The sequence below is a fragment of the Harmonia axyridis genome, chromosome 5 (genome assembly GCF_914767665.1).
Source record: "Harmonia axyridis chromosome 5, icHarAxyr1.1, whole genome shotgun sequence".
NCBI lineage: Eukaryota > Metazoa > Arthropoda > Insecta > Coleoptera > Coccinellidae > Harmonia > Harmonia axyridis.
Window position 1 is genome coordinate 43,591,154 of NC_059505.1, and position 15,385 is coordinate 43,606,538.

At 35.7% G+C, this 15,385-nt stretch overlaps 2 protein-coding genes across 16 annotated transcripts in view; both read right to left on the reverse strand.

The window, feature by feature from the left end:
• Positions 1-83: 83 nt before the first annotated feature.
• LOC123681241 (xylosylprotein 4-beta-galactosyltransferase) lies at positions 84-1,941 on the reverse strand. The gene is made up of 4 exons (XM_045619507.1): positions 1,548-1,941; positions 1,067-1,490; positions 865-1,011; positions 84-811 (listed from the first exon to the last, which is right to left on the reverse strand). The coding sequence occupies exons 1-4, from the start codon at positions 1,696-1,698 to the stop codon at positions 547-549; spliced, it is 987 nt and encodes a 328-aa protein (XP_045475463.1). The 5' UTR covers positions 1,699-1,941; the 3' UTR covers positions 84-546.
• A 2,182-nt stretch (positions 1,942-4,123) lies between these two features.
• The window catches only part of LOC123681242 (partitioning defective 3 homolog), a 79,533-nt gene continuing 68,271 nt past the window's right edge, over positions 4,124-15,385 (reverse strand). For 8 of the 15 annotated variants that reach the window (XM_045619514.1, XM_045619515.1, XM_045619512.1 and 5 more), the window contains 8 exons: positions 15,050-15,381; positions 14,266-14,334; positions 13,594-13,679; positions 13,208-13,530; positions 11,426-11,804; positions 9,367-9,659; positions 7,197-7,283; positions 4,124-5,185 (listed from right to left, as the gene is read on the reverse strand). In XM_045619514.1, the coding sequence (XP_045475470.1) occupies positions 4,891-5,185; positions 7,197-7,283; positions 9,367-9,659; positions 11,426-11,804; positions 13,208-13,530; positions 13,594-13,679; positions 14,266-14,334; positions 15,050-15,381 (1,864 nt within the window). In that variant the 3' untranslated portion in view covers positions 4,124-4,890. The remainder of the gene's footprint in view (positions 5,186-7,196; positions 7,284-9,366; positions 9,660-11,425; positions 11,805-13,207; positions 13,531-13,593; positions 13,680-14,265; positions 14,335-15,049; positions 15,382-15,385) is intronic. The other 7 variants (XM_045619520.1, XM_045619518.1, XM_045619517.1 and 4 more) reach the window with 3 other exon arrangements.

Genomic DNA, 15,385 nt, shown 5'->3' on the forward strand with positions numbered 1-15,385 from the left:
AATGCAATGCCATTAAAAGAAAAGCAGTGTTTTTAGGAGGAGTTAATCAGGAATTGTGTGGTATCAAGATAAAAACACATCTATAATATACAATTTTTTAATTAATTCGATTTCAATAACGGAATCTTCAAAATGTTTGGTTTTGGTTAGTCAGAATTGTCCGATAATAATAAATAGCTTTAGAGAACATGTTTTTTGGACACAATCGACAATATGTAACATCTCGAAATATTTGAGATGAATCTCAGTCACAATTCTTAAATTAGTATCACAAAAGCTTATTCTAGTGAATGAAGCCCTAAATAGGGCTAAAAACTTATTCTTTCATGAAATTAAAAAGTCTAACATGAAGTTAATGGTTTGAGTTAAATGAGACATAAATAAACCCGAGTTTTCTATTTATTTTGTATCTTTTTCAAGTTATACAAAATATTGTGGATTCGATTTTTCAAATCCATTTGTTCACCTCTAAAAAGACATACCTACTGGTAAACTGTCCCAATAATGTCAAGATGGTCGCTAAATACTGATATGTTATTATTCTCTTTACAGTACAACTTTATCCGATTGTTTAGTTTTACTATCAGTGCTCGGCTTCGATGTACAATTACACCAAGGTGTAACTTTGAGGTCGCAATGTAATTTTACATTTATAAGTGTAAATGGCACTTTATCTATGGTCAGGTTCTTCCAACTGATTATTTCGTAATTCACATTGTGTAAACCGCTTTTTCTATCCCTTTTTTTGGTAACTTCTCGCTGATTGTAACATTTTATAGTATCTCTCTTTCTGTCTTTACCATGGATATGTCTAGAAAATGAAAATTTTAAGGAAAAACTCAACTTCAGTTGCTCTGACTTTACCTGAAAGTATTATTTATTCCTGTTGTAATATTCTCAGGTCTTGTGATTTTCAAATTGGCTTCTTTCAGTCTAACGTAAAATTCATCGTCTTCCAAACCCCAACCCCAGTATTGATTGGACAAACCATTCACTAATTCAAACTGTTCTCTGTAGGAAATTAAATAAGTTAAACAGTTTTTAGGGTATAATCAATACAAACTACCTATTGATTAGAAAAATTCCTCCAATAAATTTTGCATAATGATATCTTGGATGCAAGTTTGGAGCTGCCAGGTGATATGGTTGTTCTGGATAATCATAGCTCAAATTTTCATTGAGTGGTAAAAGATCAACATCGTGCATTGCGAAATAATCATAATTAGATTTTATTTGCAGATACCCCACATTTATTAACGAGGCTCTATTGAATCTATAGCTATCTACTTGATTCAAGACGAAGATATCATAAGAAATATGCTGTTTTTGTAGAAAATTATGCATGTGAGGAATGAATTCCAACAATTCCTCAAATCTATCTCTATATGGCACTATAATACCTAAACGGTGTGAAGATGATGGTGATATTTGTGTATTTTTAATGTTATTAGTAACATATCTAATAACAATTTGCCCTGATTGACACTCGCCTAGAAAATAGAAATATTGTAAAAAATCTCATAGGTAGAATATCAATGAAGATATACCAGCGTTCAAAAGTTTTAAAGACAAAACTATCGTGGTCAAAAACATTATGCTCAATATGCCAGCCATGAGCAAGGTGAAGTTGCTCCATATCCTCTCTTTGTGAAAGTAAACCGGCAGTAGGAATGATTTTGTTTTAGATTTGAACTTCATTCTATTTCGTTTTTCAAATCGGTCTTTTCATCTGTTCATTAGGAAATTATACAAAACATCAGAGGAGCAACTATCAAGCATTGCTTGAAAGAGGACTCTCTTAGAACTTAAAAGAATGAAAGTAATGAACTGAAACTAATATTTGAAATTTCAGAGTAATAAATGTAAAATTTATAGCTCTGCGTTTGAAATTATCACTCTGAGAAAATTTGTAAACAATCAAAATCGATTAAGGTTATGATAATTATATAAACTTTCCTGTAAGTCATCTATACATGAATTACTGAAGTTATTCTTGCCTCTACCAACCACTCATAGAATTTTGTAATATGTACTTCCTAACTCGAACTTACTTCGTGCTATTCATACTAGATGTCGCAACAGGCAATAGCTCTGGTGAATGCGCTATATCAAACACATCCGACGAAAAGAACGTATGGGATGATAGATACGATTTAACGAATGAAGGTTTTGGCCAGATACGCTACAAAATCTGATATTAAAATTTAAAAAGAATTTCCAATACTGTCTGTATTTAGATCCTTCCTAAAAGAAGTTGGAGCTTATATTTCTCTTATTTTGTGTGATTTAGCATAAAAAACAATTGGCTTAAGCTTCAGATCATATAAAAAATTTGATAACATAAGGAATTTTCTCTGCTGAATGCCACCCAGAAATATGTTTCTTCCTAACACTCCCCAGAGCGGTGATAAGGCGAGTCCTTTCAGGAAAATTTTTCTAGGAGATTTTATGGCCGGATCTGCTTCAAAATTTGATTAAATGACGAAATCTCGATGCTCAATACCGATTTGCAATCAGATAATTCCTAGGAGCAATGTGAACCAAGATATCGAGCGTTTTGTGGGAGTAATCTTGAAAAAAAAATTGACTGCGGATGACATTCAAAATTTGGTTACATGGAGAATTTTCGATTCTGAATATACATCTACCATTGGTTTCTTCCTAGCACTTCCCAGAGGTGAGATATGGCCAATTTTGTAGAAAAATAGTGCTTTAAATGTGTATACAATTTTTTCTGATCGGAATCGATGTCTGATTCGGAATGTACATCCTCGAAACTATCTGAATACACCATAAAAAGTTCAAATTCGATCGGTCGTATTTTTCGAAAAAACCAAGACTATAACCTTGGATATTTTTTCGCCAAAAAAAGTTTTTGATTCAGATCGACTCCAAAATTTGATGTAATAAAGTATTTGCCATGTAGAATTCCTATTTGCAATCAGTTCCTCCCTAGACGTCCCCAAAATTGAGTTATTTCGAATTTTGTGGTAACATTATTAAAGGGGTTTAGTTGCCCTCTGTCCGCATCATAGGGAACTATTTTTTTCCGCGACCCAACTTAGATAGAATCCTGTAATTAGCTACCCTCACCAAATCCTTGTTTGAGCTATTCTTCGCAGATGACACTACCGAATCCTAGAAAAAAGTCCTTTTGGGAAAATTTTACAAGGAGATTTTATCGCCGGATCTGCTTCAAAATTTGATTAAATGACGAAATCTCGATGCTCAATACCGATTTGCAATCAGATAATTCCTAGGAGCACTGTGAACCAAGATATCGAGCGTTTTGTGGGAGTTTTCTTGAAAAAAAAATTGGCTGCGGATGACATTCAAAATTTGGTTACATGGAGAATTTTCGATTCTGAATATACATCTACCATCGGTTTCTTTCTAGCACTTCCCAGAGGTGAGATATGGCCAATTTTGTAGAAAAATAGTGCTTTAAATGTGTATACAATTTTTTCTGATCGGAATCGATGTCTGATTCGGAATGTACATCCTCGAAACTATCTAAATACAGCATAAAAAGTTCAAATTCGATCGGTCGTATTTTTCGAAAAAACCAAGACTATAACCTTGGATATTTTTTCGCCAAAAAAAGTTTTTGATTCAGATCGACCCCAAAATTTGATGTAATGAAGTACTTTCCATGTAGAATTCCTATTTGCAATCAGTTCCTCCCTAGACGCCCCCAAAATTGAGTTATTTCGAATTTTGTGGTAACATTATTAAGGGGGTTTAGTTGCCCTCTGTCCGCATCTTAGGGAACTATTTTTTTCCTCGGCTCAACTTAGATAGAATCCTGTAATTAGCTACCCTCACCAAATCCTTGTTTGAGCTATTCTTCGCAGATGACACTACCGAATCCTAGAAAAAAGTCTTTATGGGAAAATTTTACTAGGAGATTTTATGGCCGGATCTGCTTCAAAATTTGATCAAATAACGAAATCTCGATGCTCAATACCGATTTGCAATCAGATAATTCCTAGGAGCACTGTGAACAAAGATATCTATTGTTTCAATTTCAATTCTAGTGACTTATTTTTGTTCAGTTTTCTCAGCATTATTAAAATTATGTATTTGTAGGAAGAGTGAATTTGATAAGAAAAACATGTAAGAGTTGTTTTAAAATTTGTTTATTATTTACAATAAAAAATATAAGGGGTTTATTTACATACAATTTTATAAAATTCTATCTAATAGAAGACACTTTGAGCTGGCAAATAAATAGAAATTCGCCTCAATATGCAACAATTATATAATATAATACTAAATAAAATTATACACAGATCGTGATGATCGTTAGAATCTGGAATGGATCATTGCATTTCGAATAATTATTGGAGTAAAATCGAATAAAATATACAAAATATAAGAATTATTTACATAAATAAGAACATTTACCATGATCGATGATACAATTTCATTCTACTTTAATAGCTCACAATAAAATCGAGTAAACATAAAAAAGTATAATTACATAATAAAAATTCAAGTATAACATGAAGATATTTGGTCGAACAATTCACTGAATAAAAATACACAGTTTAGCGATTACACTTCAAGTGTTGTTCAAAATATGGAATTACAAATTGATTAATATAATTGTCGATAAAAAAAGACATTGTGTTGTAAATTAAAGCTCACAAGTAAATTAAACCGAAGACAGATTGTAATAAGGTCAGTCTTTTATCCATGATAAAATATGCAAACAGAATATCGAAAAAAATTCAATTTTAACACTTCGAACTACAAAAAGAGAAAATCCAGTTGAATCTTTTCTTAATTCGAAGTTAATTCATCATCTGGAGCCTTCAACGACAACAGCTGGAAAAAATACGTTCCAGCTGTTTTCGTTAAAGTGCACCTTTACCGAAACAATTATTATCATACTTTAGTACCGTTCTGCTCACCGATAGTGACTTGAGTTACGAAGGGCCCCCTTTGACTGCCTCTGATTTGCGGATGTTGACCCTGTTGGTTCCTCGGCAGGGAATTCGAGTTGATGTCTTGGTAATGGTGGTTCGAGGAGGGCTGCTTCACGTACTGGGATGGAGCATTTGACCTACCGCGGTTGTTGAGAATGGACTGGACACTTTCGTACTCGTAGAAATTGGACATGGGTCGAAGTTGGGTGTCCGCTTTAGCCTGACGTTGGGAATGGTATTGGTGTTGTTTGCGGCTGTAAGAAATTGGCTCTAAGTATGGTTTTAGGCTTTCTTAGATAGGCTAGGTTGAATTTATATGGAATATCTACAAATCTATAGGGTTTTCCCATATGAGGCAGCTGTCACTTTTGAAGCTGTCATCTTTTGACATTTGACAAGTAAAAACTACGATATAATTAAAAATGGAACGATACACGATTTAACAACAGCTTTTTGAACAAGTTAGTGTTGTGAAGAATCGTCACTCTAAGGAATTAGGCATTCCACAAAAGTCTCTACACCGTATTTTGTCTAGATACTCAACGTTCACTTTAAACAATAAAGCAAAGAAATAATCGCAATTCTGCGAGGAAAGTTTCCTAACCATGTTATTTCTCGCAGAGGTGATCACAAATGGCCCCCAAGATCTAATGATTTAACACCTTTAGACTTTTTTCTTTGGGGATACGTGAAAGATAAGGTCTATGCCAATGCTTTACAATCTATTCAAGACCTTAAAGATAGAAATTAACAATGAAATAAACATCCATTGATTTCTCTCAATATACACAGGTTCCGTAAAGTACGGAACAAATTCATTTTTAGCTAAACAGATCATTTTGAGAAATAATCCTGAAACACGTCGATTTTTTATTTTAATTTACCGTATTTTAAAATAATAATCTAATATACAGGGTGAATTACTTTCGAGTAATGACGTCACCGTAATTTTTTTAAATGGAACACCCCCATTTTGTCTCAATTTTCCGATTATTCTAGCAGCGCTGATTCCAAAAATGCAGCACATGTTGATTCCAATTGGTACAGGGTGGACGAAAATACAATAGTTTTGTGTGTGCTCATAAAGTAACGCGTTAACATTCTTTATTAGTTAAATTAACGATATTATCAGAAATACTTATTGTCTAGCGGCAATTGGTTTGAATTAACACCCTGTAGTTTTTTACATTTTTAGATTAATAAAAATGAGCTGTTTCCAAACATGTTTGGTACTTGTGGTCTACCAGACAGAATATGAAAGAAATTATTTCTTATTTTTATACATTTTTATTAATCTAAAAATGTAACAAACTACAGGGTGTTACATTTAAACCAATTGCCGCTAGACAATAAGTATTTCTGATAATATTGTTAATTTAACTAATAAAGAATGTTACGCGTTACTTTATGAGCACACACAAAACTATTGTATTTTTGTCCAACCTGTACCAATGGGAATTAACATGTGATACATTTTTGGAATCAGCTCAGCTAGAGTAATCGGAAAATTGAGACAAAATGGGGAGTGTTCCATTAAAAAAAAAATTACGGTGACGTCATTACTCGAAAGAAATTCACCCTGTATATTAGATTATTATTTCAAAATACGGTAAATTAAAATCAAAAATCGACGTGTTTCCGGAATATTTCTTAAAATGGTCTGTTTAGCTAAAAATGAATTTGTTCCATACTTTACGGACATAGTGTATACTCGTTTTTTTTTAATATCAAAATGAAAAAAATAATAATAAAAACCTCTTATTGGAAAACCCTGTATAAGCAATCCACAAAAAATATTTTAACCTTACTGAAAATAGACTAAGTCAAGTATATTGATGACTAACAATATCCTCTCTACGAGAAATATTATAATCGAAGGACAATTCTGTAAGGAATACTAAATAGCAAAGCACAACAAACTTTTTTCCTCTTGGTGCCATCAAACTTATTCGAGAACTATTCGATGAACCAGAGCTTACCAAACTTTACGGTATGATTATTTAGCTATTGTATACCTAATATTACTTTTTATTAAACCTTTCGGAGTGTTGCAGCAAAACTTCTTAAAACTACAAATGGAAAACTTACCTTGGCAAAAACATATTACATACTATATTTCAACTGGACCAACCGAAAATTAAATAAAAGAAGCAACCACAACCATTTCAAGAAGGAAGAGAGAGTGCAACAAGACAGATAAAAATTAGGAACACAAAAAGCAAAATTAGTAAAACACATCGCATGCATGTAGATTTTGGTGCATACCTTTCTTCCTCCACCTTTAACCTTTGCTGCTGCACTTGCAGACGCATCTGAACTATTTGACTGTCAGACAAGGGTTCTTTCCGATTGCTGGGGGACACAAAATACAAAATATTACACATACACATTGACGGGGACAGGTAGTTGTACCAATTGGATTCACACCGTACCCATACGGATCAGAACTAGGTACAGTTTATTATATATTTATTTGTTTTAATTCTTTTCTAGATGCTTTTGCATCTTTGTTAATTAACTTTGTACTGTTTTTTTTCTTGAAATTCCCCTAAAACGGTTAAAGACTTCAAATTTCTTAATAGAAGAACCGGAAAACAACACATGAGAATAATTTCCAACGTTTTAATGATGAATTTAGTTCATTTGGTATCAGTTCCTCAAAATTTTACCCAAAGAATTAATGATTCTCAAGAAATGTTGATGTTTAAAAACTTCCGATAATTGTAGAGCTCGTTTACTATCATAGACTATTTGACAGTTTTTATTTTTAATTCTTTCAAATTTTCCAGTGAGAGGAATTCAAAAAGGTGCAATTTTATGCAGTGACATCACTTGGAAGTATATACAATCAAGTGCCATATAAAAGCGTTTGTTATCTTTATTGATTCAACAATTTTTTTTTTCGAGGATTATTTAGATGTGATTAATGAACTTTTATTATTTAATAGCCTCTCGTTGTAATTTGATTCCTTATTTTCTCTTATTCTTTGTCAAATCCATTATTTCTATCATACCTTGTAGAATAAAATCGTGGAGGAATATCACACAAATTTCATGGTTATATTTTATTATTATAGGTTGGTACTTGGAATTCCCCTGTCAGGGATTTATCCATCATCTGTCAAATTTGTTGTACAGAAAACAGTTCTGCCAACCAACATTTTTCAATGCAAAAATCACTAAACGATAGTTATGGAAATATTCCATTAATTTCAATGAAAGTTCAGCGAATTAGAGAAAATAATGAATAATATTTGTACAAAGGGCTCATAATCAAGCTTTCAGAGCTTGTTTGCATAATTTTGTCAAGTCGTTTTTGAAAGCCTAATCTATGAGGATATCAACTAATATTTGTTTTACTGTCAAATAGTCTTTTACTATATACTAAATAGATATCAATACACAAGTGTAATATTATTTAATTAGATTTCTATGGAGTGAAGGCCAACACAATCGAGGATTTGTGCAACCCCAAAGGAAAACGAGGCACAATAAAATAAAAACCTTTTTGTGTAAAAAAAACCTTCCATCGGCTGGCTCCTAGCGACCCTTAAAAAAAAACATGGACAAACACAGAACATGTAACCGAACGTGAAGGATGTCATGCAACGTGGTGTTAGTAACAATTTGGTGCATACCAGTCCTTATATCTAGACTAGCCCTTATGGAGGGTAGAGATAAGGAGAATAATCTTCCTGTTTCAAAAGTGTCAGTTCGACTGACCTAAATTGGGGGCGCTAGTGTAGCTATAGGGTGACTTTCATAGGAAACGTCATAAAGCACTATAGGATGAAAGTATATTCGCCGTCTTGGATACGCTCTATTAGTGTGACGTCACACACCGCCATTTTTGGTTCTTCTGTTAGTATTCGGAATCCAAACAAATAAATTGTTATTAAAATTAGTACGGTGTCGTTGAAGGAATTGGCTTATTTTCATAAATAAGAGTATTTGAGGAACGATTTCAGTATTAATTGATAGACAGAAGGAACGAGGTTAATACCAGTAAGTTTGAATCTTGTATCATTCCCCAGATTTTGTAAAAAGCCGTGTTTATTAGTTGAACTTCAAGTTCGAACTTACTGGCATTAATCTAGTGCCTTCTGTCTATCAATTAATAGTGAAATCGTTGCTTAAATACTCTTATTGATGAAAATAAGCCAATTTCTTCAACGACAACGTACTAATTTGAATGACAATTTGTTTGTTTGGATTCCGAAAACTGACAGGAGAACTAAAATGGCGGTGTGTGATGTCATCACTAATAGAGCGTATTGGTTACCTTCCAGCTACACTAGCGCCTCCTATTTATCCTCTGACACTTTCTCAACACTTCTACCATAATAGATCATCCCACTTATCTCCACCCTGCATACTAGCCCTCCTAAAACTTATAGAGGCGCCGATACCCATATTATCGTTACCGGCTTCTCACCTTAGATGGCTCTGCAGCTCGTTGTAGTTGACGTAGTGGGTGAAAGGGACGGAATCGGCCACCGCAGATCGACTGCCCGGCCTGCCCCCGTACTCAGCGTACGTCGGTTCGGCAACCCTTTGTTGCTGTTGCTGCTGCCTGGCGTGGTCGTACAGGTTCTCCCTGTCGTCCGACTGGTAGTACGTGTGCCTGGCCGCCTGGCGCTGCTCGTGCAGTTTCCTATCAGACCGCCTCTGGACCTCGCCGTTGTTGCGGTATTTTACAGGTGGCGCCACCGAGTTTTCCGGTATTACCTGCGATGGAAAGAGGGTTAGTTTGTGTTTTTTTTAGGCCGAATGACCGGAATGTAGTCTTGAACGTTTTGATTGGGTTTGATGATAAAAAATCTGCTAATTTTAAAACGTTTTTTCTCTAATTCTGTGGCAAATCCGTTCATTTTGCTTTGCCACATCTTGTGTGTTCATTTAAATTCGTGTTCAAGAGTGCTGTGGAGAAATTGCAGTGGATTTATTCTGATGGTGGATTTATGCACCAGTTCTAAGAACTAAGACTAAACCTAAGCACTAAGAACTAAGACTAAACCTAAGCACTAAGAATTGAACGTTAACAAATCAATGAGGGCGTTTATGCACGTTTTCTAAGAACTAAGAACTAACACTAGCAAGCCAACTGTTAACTAACAACTAAAGGCTCAGGTAAAATATAGAAGTGCTCGTGCGCCGCATAGAATTTTAATATTAACGAGTACCAGTTTCTATCATTTTATGTTCTTTATTCGTGTTTATCGATGAAAAGTATTAGGTGTATTTGAAAAAATTAAATTTCATTTTTTCACAATAAATATCAATGTCAAACATCAAAGTATAGAACAAATAGAAAGTAGTTCGAGCACGTGCGCATGCCTTAACTAAGAACTAACAAGAGAGTGCATAAACGCCACTGAATTCTTAGGTTTAGTTCTTAGTTCATAGTTCTTAGTCCTTAGGTACGGTGCATAAATCCCCCATAAGAACTATGAACTAAGAACTAAACCTAAGACTTCAGTGGCGTTTATGCAGTCTCTTGTTAGTTCTTAGTTAAGGCATGCGCACGTGCTCGAACTATTTTCTATTTGTTCTATACTTTGATGTTTGACATTGATATTTATTGTGAAAAAATTAAATTTAATTTTTTCAGATACACCTAATACTTTTCATCGATAAACACGAATAACGGAAAATAAAATGATAGAAACTGGTACTCGTTAATATTGAAATTCTATGCGGTGCACGCACACTTCTATATTTTACCTCAGCCCTTAGTTCTTTGTTAAAAGTTGGTCAACTTTCTAGTGCAAGTGTTAGTTCTTAGGTAAAGTGCATAAACGCCCTCATTGATTTGTTAGCGTTCAATTCTTAGTTCTTAAGTTTAGTCTTAGTTCTTAGGAATGGTGCATAAACCCACCATAACTACTATCTGTCAAATACAGAAAACAATTCTGCCAACCAACATTTTTTAATGCAAAAATTCCTAAACGATATTTATGAAAATATTCTATTAATTTAATTAAAATTCCAGTGAATTGGAGAAAATAATGTATAATACGCATACAGAAGGCTCTTTCTAACATTCGTTCATTGAAAAACTCGCCACTTTATGGCTGGTTTTTGAATATTGAACTCTTGGAAAAGTATCAATGCCTTCTGCACTAGTATTTCAAATAACTAATCTTTTAACTCCATTCCTGTGATTATGACTCAAACAATCCTAAGAAGATGTGTCGTAACTTTAGAAGATACCTAGAGCTTAATTAACCTCAATTAGATTATCGAAAAATAATTAATAATAAAAAAAATAGGTTTTATAGTTTCTTAATCAGACAAAAAATGAGAAATCTAAAATATGAATCTGTCATAAGTAACAAAGAAGTGAAAAACATCAAAATTGAAACGTACATCTTATTTTCTGGAAACCTCAAAATTCAAAAACTTCATTGAGTACTTACACTAAATTAGGGAATTATATTCATATACCCTTAATTTCTGTTTTCAGGGAATTTTTTAAATAGATCAACACTCACCTGCACTTGTTCAGCATGACGGTGAACGAAGTGTCTCTGGTACAGAGGTTGCCCGTTCTCCCTGTGATTCTGTTGGGGTTCCCGATGGTTAGCCTGTTGCTGCTGTTGTCTCATAAGCTGCTGATGCTGCTGTTGCTGTTGGAGCTGCAACTGTTGCTGCGTCTTATCCGGCTGTTCGTGTATCCTTTCGGAAGGGTGAGACTGATGAACTTCTACCTGTTGTTGTTGCTGTTGTTGCTGCTGCTGCTGTTGGACGGATGTATTTAAGGGCTGATCTTCGGGGATGTCGGAATTTTGAGGTTGCGCCTTGTCGAACTCTCCTGTTTGGTGATAGTGAGGGTCTACGTTAGGGAAATCCACTTTGCGGTGTTTGCCGAACCTAAGGGGGATAAATTGGTTATAAATCCAAACCCGACATAGATAAAACACTTTGGAGAACCCAAAATGATAACATACAGACGAAAGGCAAAAAAAAACTCTTAAGTTTAACTGCGCTAGCACATTCAGTAAGGTTCCTGAATTCTAAAGGCTATTTATCAGGTATACAACTTTGTTTCCGCCGTTTTGCAATAGATGGATGCCGCGGTAAGTGGTAGTCGAAATAAATAGTTCGTAGATGTCATACAATACGCTTAGGTTTTCGAAAACATAACCTCATCGAAATATAAGTCGATTTGTGTCTGCAACATAAAGTTATTCTTGATTAAACATGTCAGCTTACGAGCCAAATTCTTGACATTTGCGGGAGGTGTTAATTTTCTGATATCTGCGACTGAGGCTAATAGAATGCTCTCGAATACCTATGATGAGGCCGCAATTAGTGAAAGAACGAGCCGAGAGTGGTTTTAACGCTTCAAGGACGGTGATTCTGACTTCGAATATCAGCATGGTGGTGGAATAGAGAAGGTTTCCGAAAATTCAGAATAGGAGGCATTTCTTGATCACGACTCGTGTCAAACGCAACAAGAATTGGCAGAATCATTGGGAGTGAAGCAACAAGCTAATCCAAAACGCCTGAAAGTCATGGAAATGATTCAGAAACAAAGAAATTGGGTGCCGTACGAGTTGAAGCCGAGAAATGTTGAACGACGTTTGTTTGCTTGTGAACAGCTGCTTGCAAGGCAAAGACAGAAAGGATTTCTGCATCGCATTGTGACTGGAGACGAAAATGGGTTCATTACGATAATTCCAAGCGCAGAAAATCATGGGGACATCCCGGTCATGCTTCCACGTCGACGGCCAAACCGAATATTCACGGTTCCAAGGTCAGATTCAGTATTTGGAGGGATTAGCTCGGCGTAGTGTATTATGAGTTGTTAAAACCGACTGAAACAATCACAGGCGATCGTTATCGAACGCAATTAATGCGTTTGAGCCGAGCATTGGAAGAAAACGGCCGCAATACAACGAGAGACACGATAAAGTGTTTTTACAGCATGACAATACTCGACCCCATGTTGCGAAAGTGGTCAGAGACATACTTTGAAACGTTGAAATGGGAAGTCCTACCCCTTCCGCCGTGTTCTCCGGACGTTGCTCCCTCGGACTATCACTTGTTTCGATCAATGGCACACGGCCTGGCTGGCCGGCACTTCCGGTCTTATGAAGTAGTAAAAAATTGGAACGATTCGTGGATCACTTCAGAAGATGACCAGTTTTCTCAACGCGGGATTCGTACGCTGCCCGAAAGATCCGTTTTCTTTTAGAAGTTACAAAATTCGAAAAAAAATTCTCAGAATATTCAAATCAATTTGAAACCTAAAAATAACTTTTCAAACTCACCTAAACATAGAGCCAATCCCCTTCAGTATTCCTGGCTTCTTCTTGGCCGACTTGTGTTTGCTGTCCAAAGCTGCGTTCAACGAGGACTGTCTGGGACCTCCCCTCACGTTGTTGAAACCCTCAACCTCCCTCTCGCTTTCCGTCGGTGGATCCAACAGCCAGTGTTTCTTGGCGGATATCTCACTCCTGTGGTTGGGATCCACGATTCTGTCATCCACAGCCGCTCTGAAGCTCTCCTCGCAGCCTCTTCCTCTTATCACCTTCAGAGCGCCAGATGGACCTCTGTAGCTGTAGGCCGGGTCGCCTTCTTCCTGCATTTGGATCTAGACAAGAAAAAAATTGTTGAGGTTTTCACGAGAATTACTTTTGGTCAGGGAAATAACTACCTCTTGGACCATGGTCTGCAGGGACTCCAAACTGGAGGACTTCTTCATGCCCAGAGAAGGTCCCAATTGACCTAGCTTGTCGGCGTCTAAATAGAAAAAAAAATAACACTTATGAAGAGATTTAGGTTGAAGAAGAATTGAAGATACTTTTAAGACTACCACATAAGTCAATATTTATGTTGTAGGTTGGTACCTCTGCCACAGCGAACAGCTGATATGAATGTCAATCATGACATTGACATGATAGATAACCTAACCTTACAAGAACCTAATATCATTTGTGTTCTTGTAAGGTTAGGTTATTTATTTGTATTGTTTGAAGAAAAAGATCTATTCGTATAGCTTCTGTTGTTTGGAAAAGATGTCCAATAAATTCCAGGTGATTTTCATAGAAAAATAAAAAAAATACTTTATTAATTTAGCTAATATTGTGAAATCCTTTGAGTTACAAATTTTTCCTATATCCTTGATTATTTGTTTGACTCCCCAGTAACCATATAACCTCTGATAACAAAATCTACAATTTCTAACCTCTAAAGACAATGTCACGAAATGTCAGCTGTCAACAACAGACGTACCAACCTAACAAATAAATATACATAGTTATATTCTTGGAGAAAGTATTGCTTTCAGAACATTTATCGAAATTCAATGAAGATGAAAGATGCTTACATTCTGGATGTTCTGAAGTTCTTGTGACACTCATGACCGATTCCACGGACCCAACACGTACCAAATTAGCTGTTGGATGAACAATGAGGGTATTAGCACAATGGAGTGAGTGATATACAACGCCACAATGAAGAAAAAAAAAAGTACCAAAGTAATTCAGGTTCCAAAAGACTAATTTAATATTCAACTAGAATGTTTTATACTATCTTAACACCATTAACTATAATTATCCTCTCCAGCCGGTACTTTCACCTCTGATTGATTAAATTAACTGACATCTCATCAATTATAGTCTACACAAAGTTTTTCCTGAACTTCTTTTCCCTGTTCACTAGTTTAAAAATGTTTTTAAGGCAATTCTGCAGAAGGCAGCTAATTTCACACCGCCAGTTAAATCCAGTCAATCAGAGGTGATAATACCGGACCTCATAATCCAACGGTCATACCAAACTAATTCAGTTTTTTACTATCTTGATACCTTTTAACTATAATTATCCTTTTCAGCCGGTACTTTCACTACTGGTTGACTAAATTAATTGACAGAATTTTAAATTATTATCTGGGGAATGGGGTAGTTCCGAAATTACAGGTTTGACTGAGACATTTCATTAATTATAGTCTACAGAAAGTTTTTCCTGAACTTTCTTTCCCTGTTCACTAGTTTAAAAATGTTTTTAAGGCAATTTTGCAGCAAGCAGCTAATTTCACACCGTCAGTTAAATCCAGCCAACCAGAGGTGAAAGTACCGGACCTCATAATCCAACGATTACCGGTAGATACTCACAGTCCTTATCCTTGTTCCTCTCCTCCCTCAACTTCTTCGTCCTCTGGTACGTATCAGTGCTCTTGGCGTCCAAAGTGGCGTGTCTCTTTTCCGACATGCTCTGTCTCCCGAAAGCGTCCCTGCTGAAACCCTGAGGGTTCTCCAAGGACAACTGACTGGCGTACGTAGCGTCAGTGCCTCCTTGGATCGTGGTCTGCGAGGACTCGGTGCTCCTGGTGTCGCTGCAGTTTATGCTGTTGAGACTAGCCTTGCCGTCTGGCTCGTGGTCCTTCCTACTCTCGACGATGCTGCCGTTCGAGAGGTTCATCTTGTTGGTCATGTGAACGTTTATCCTGG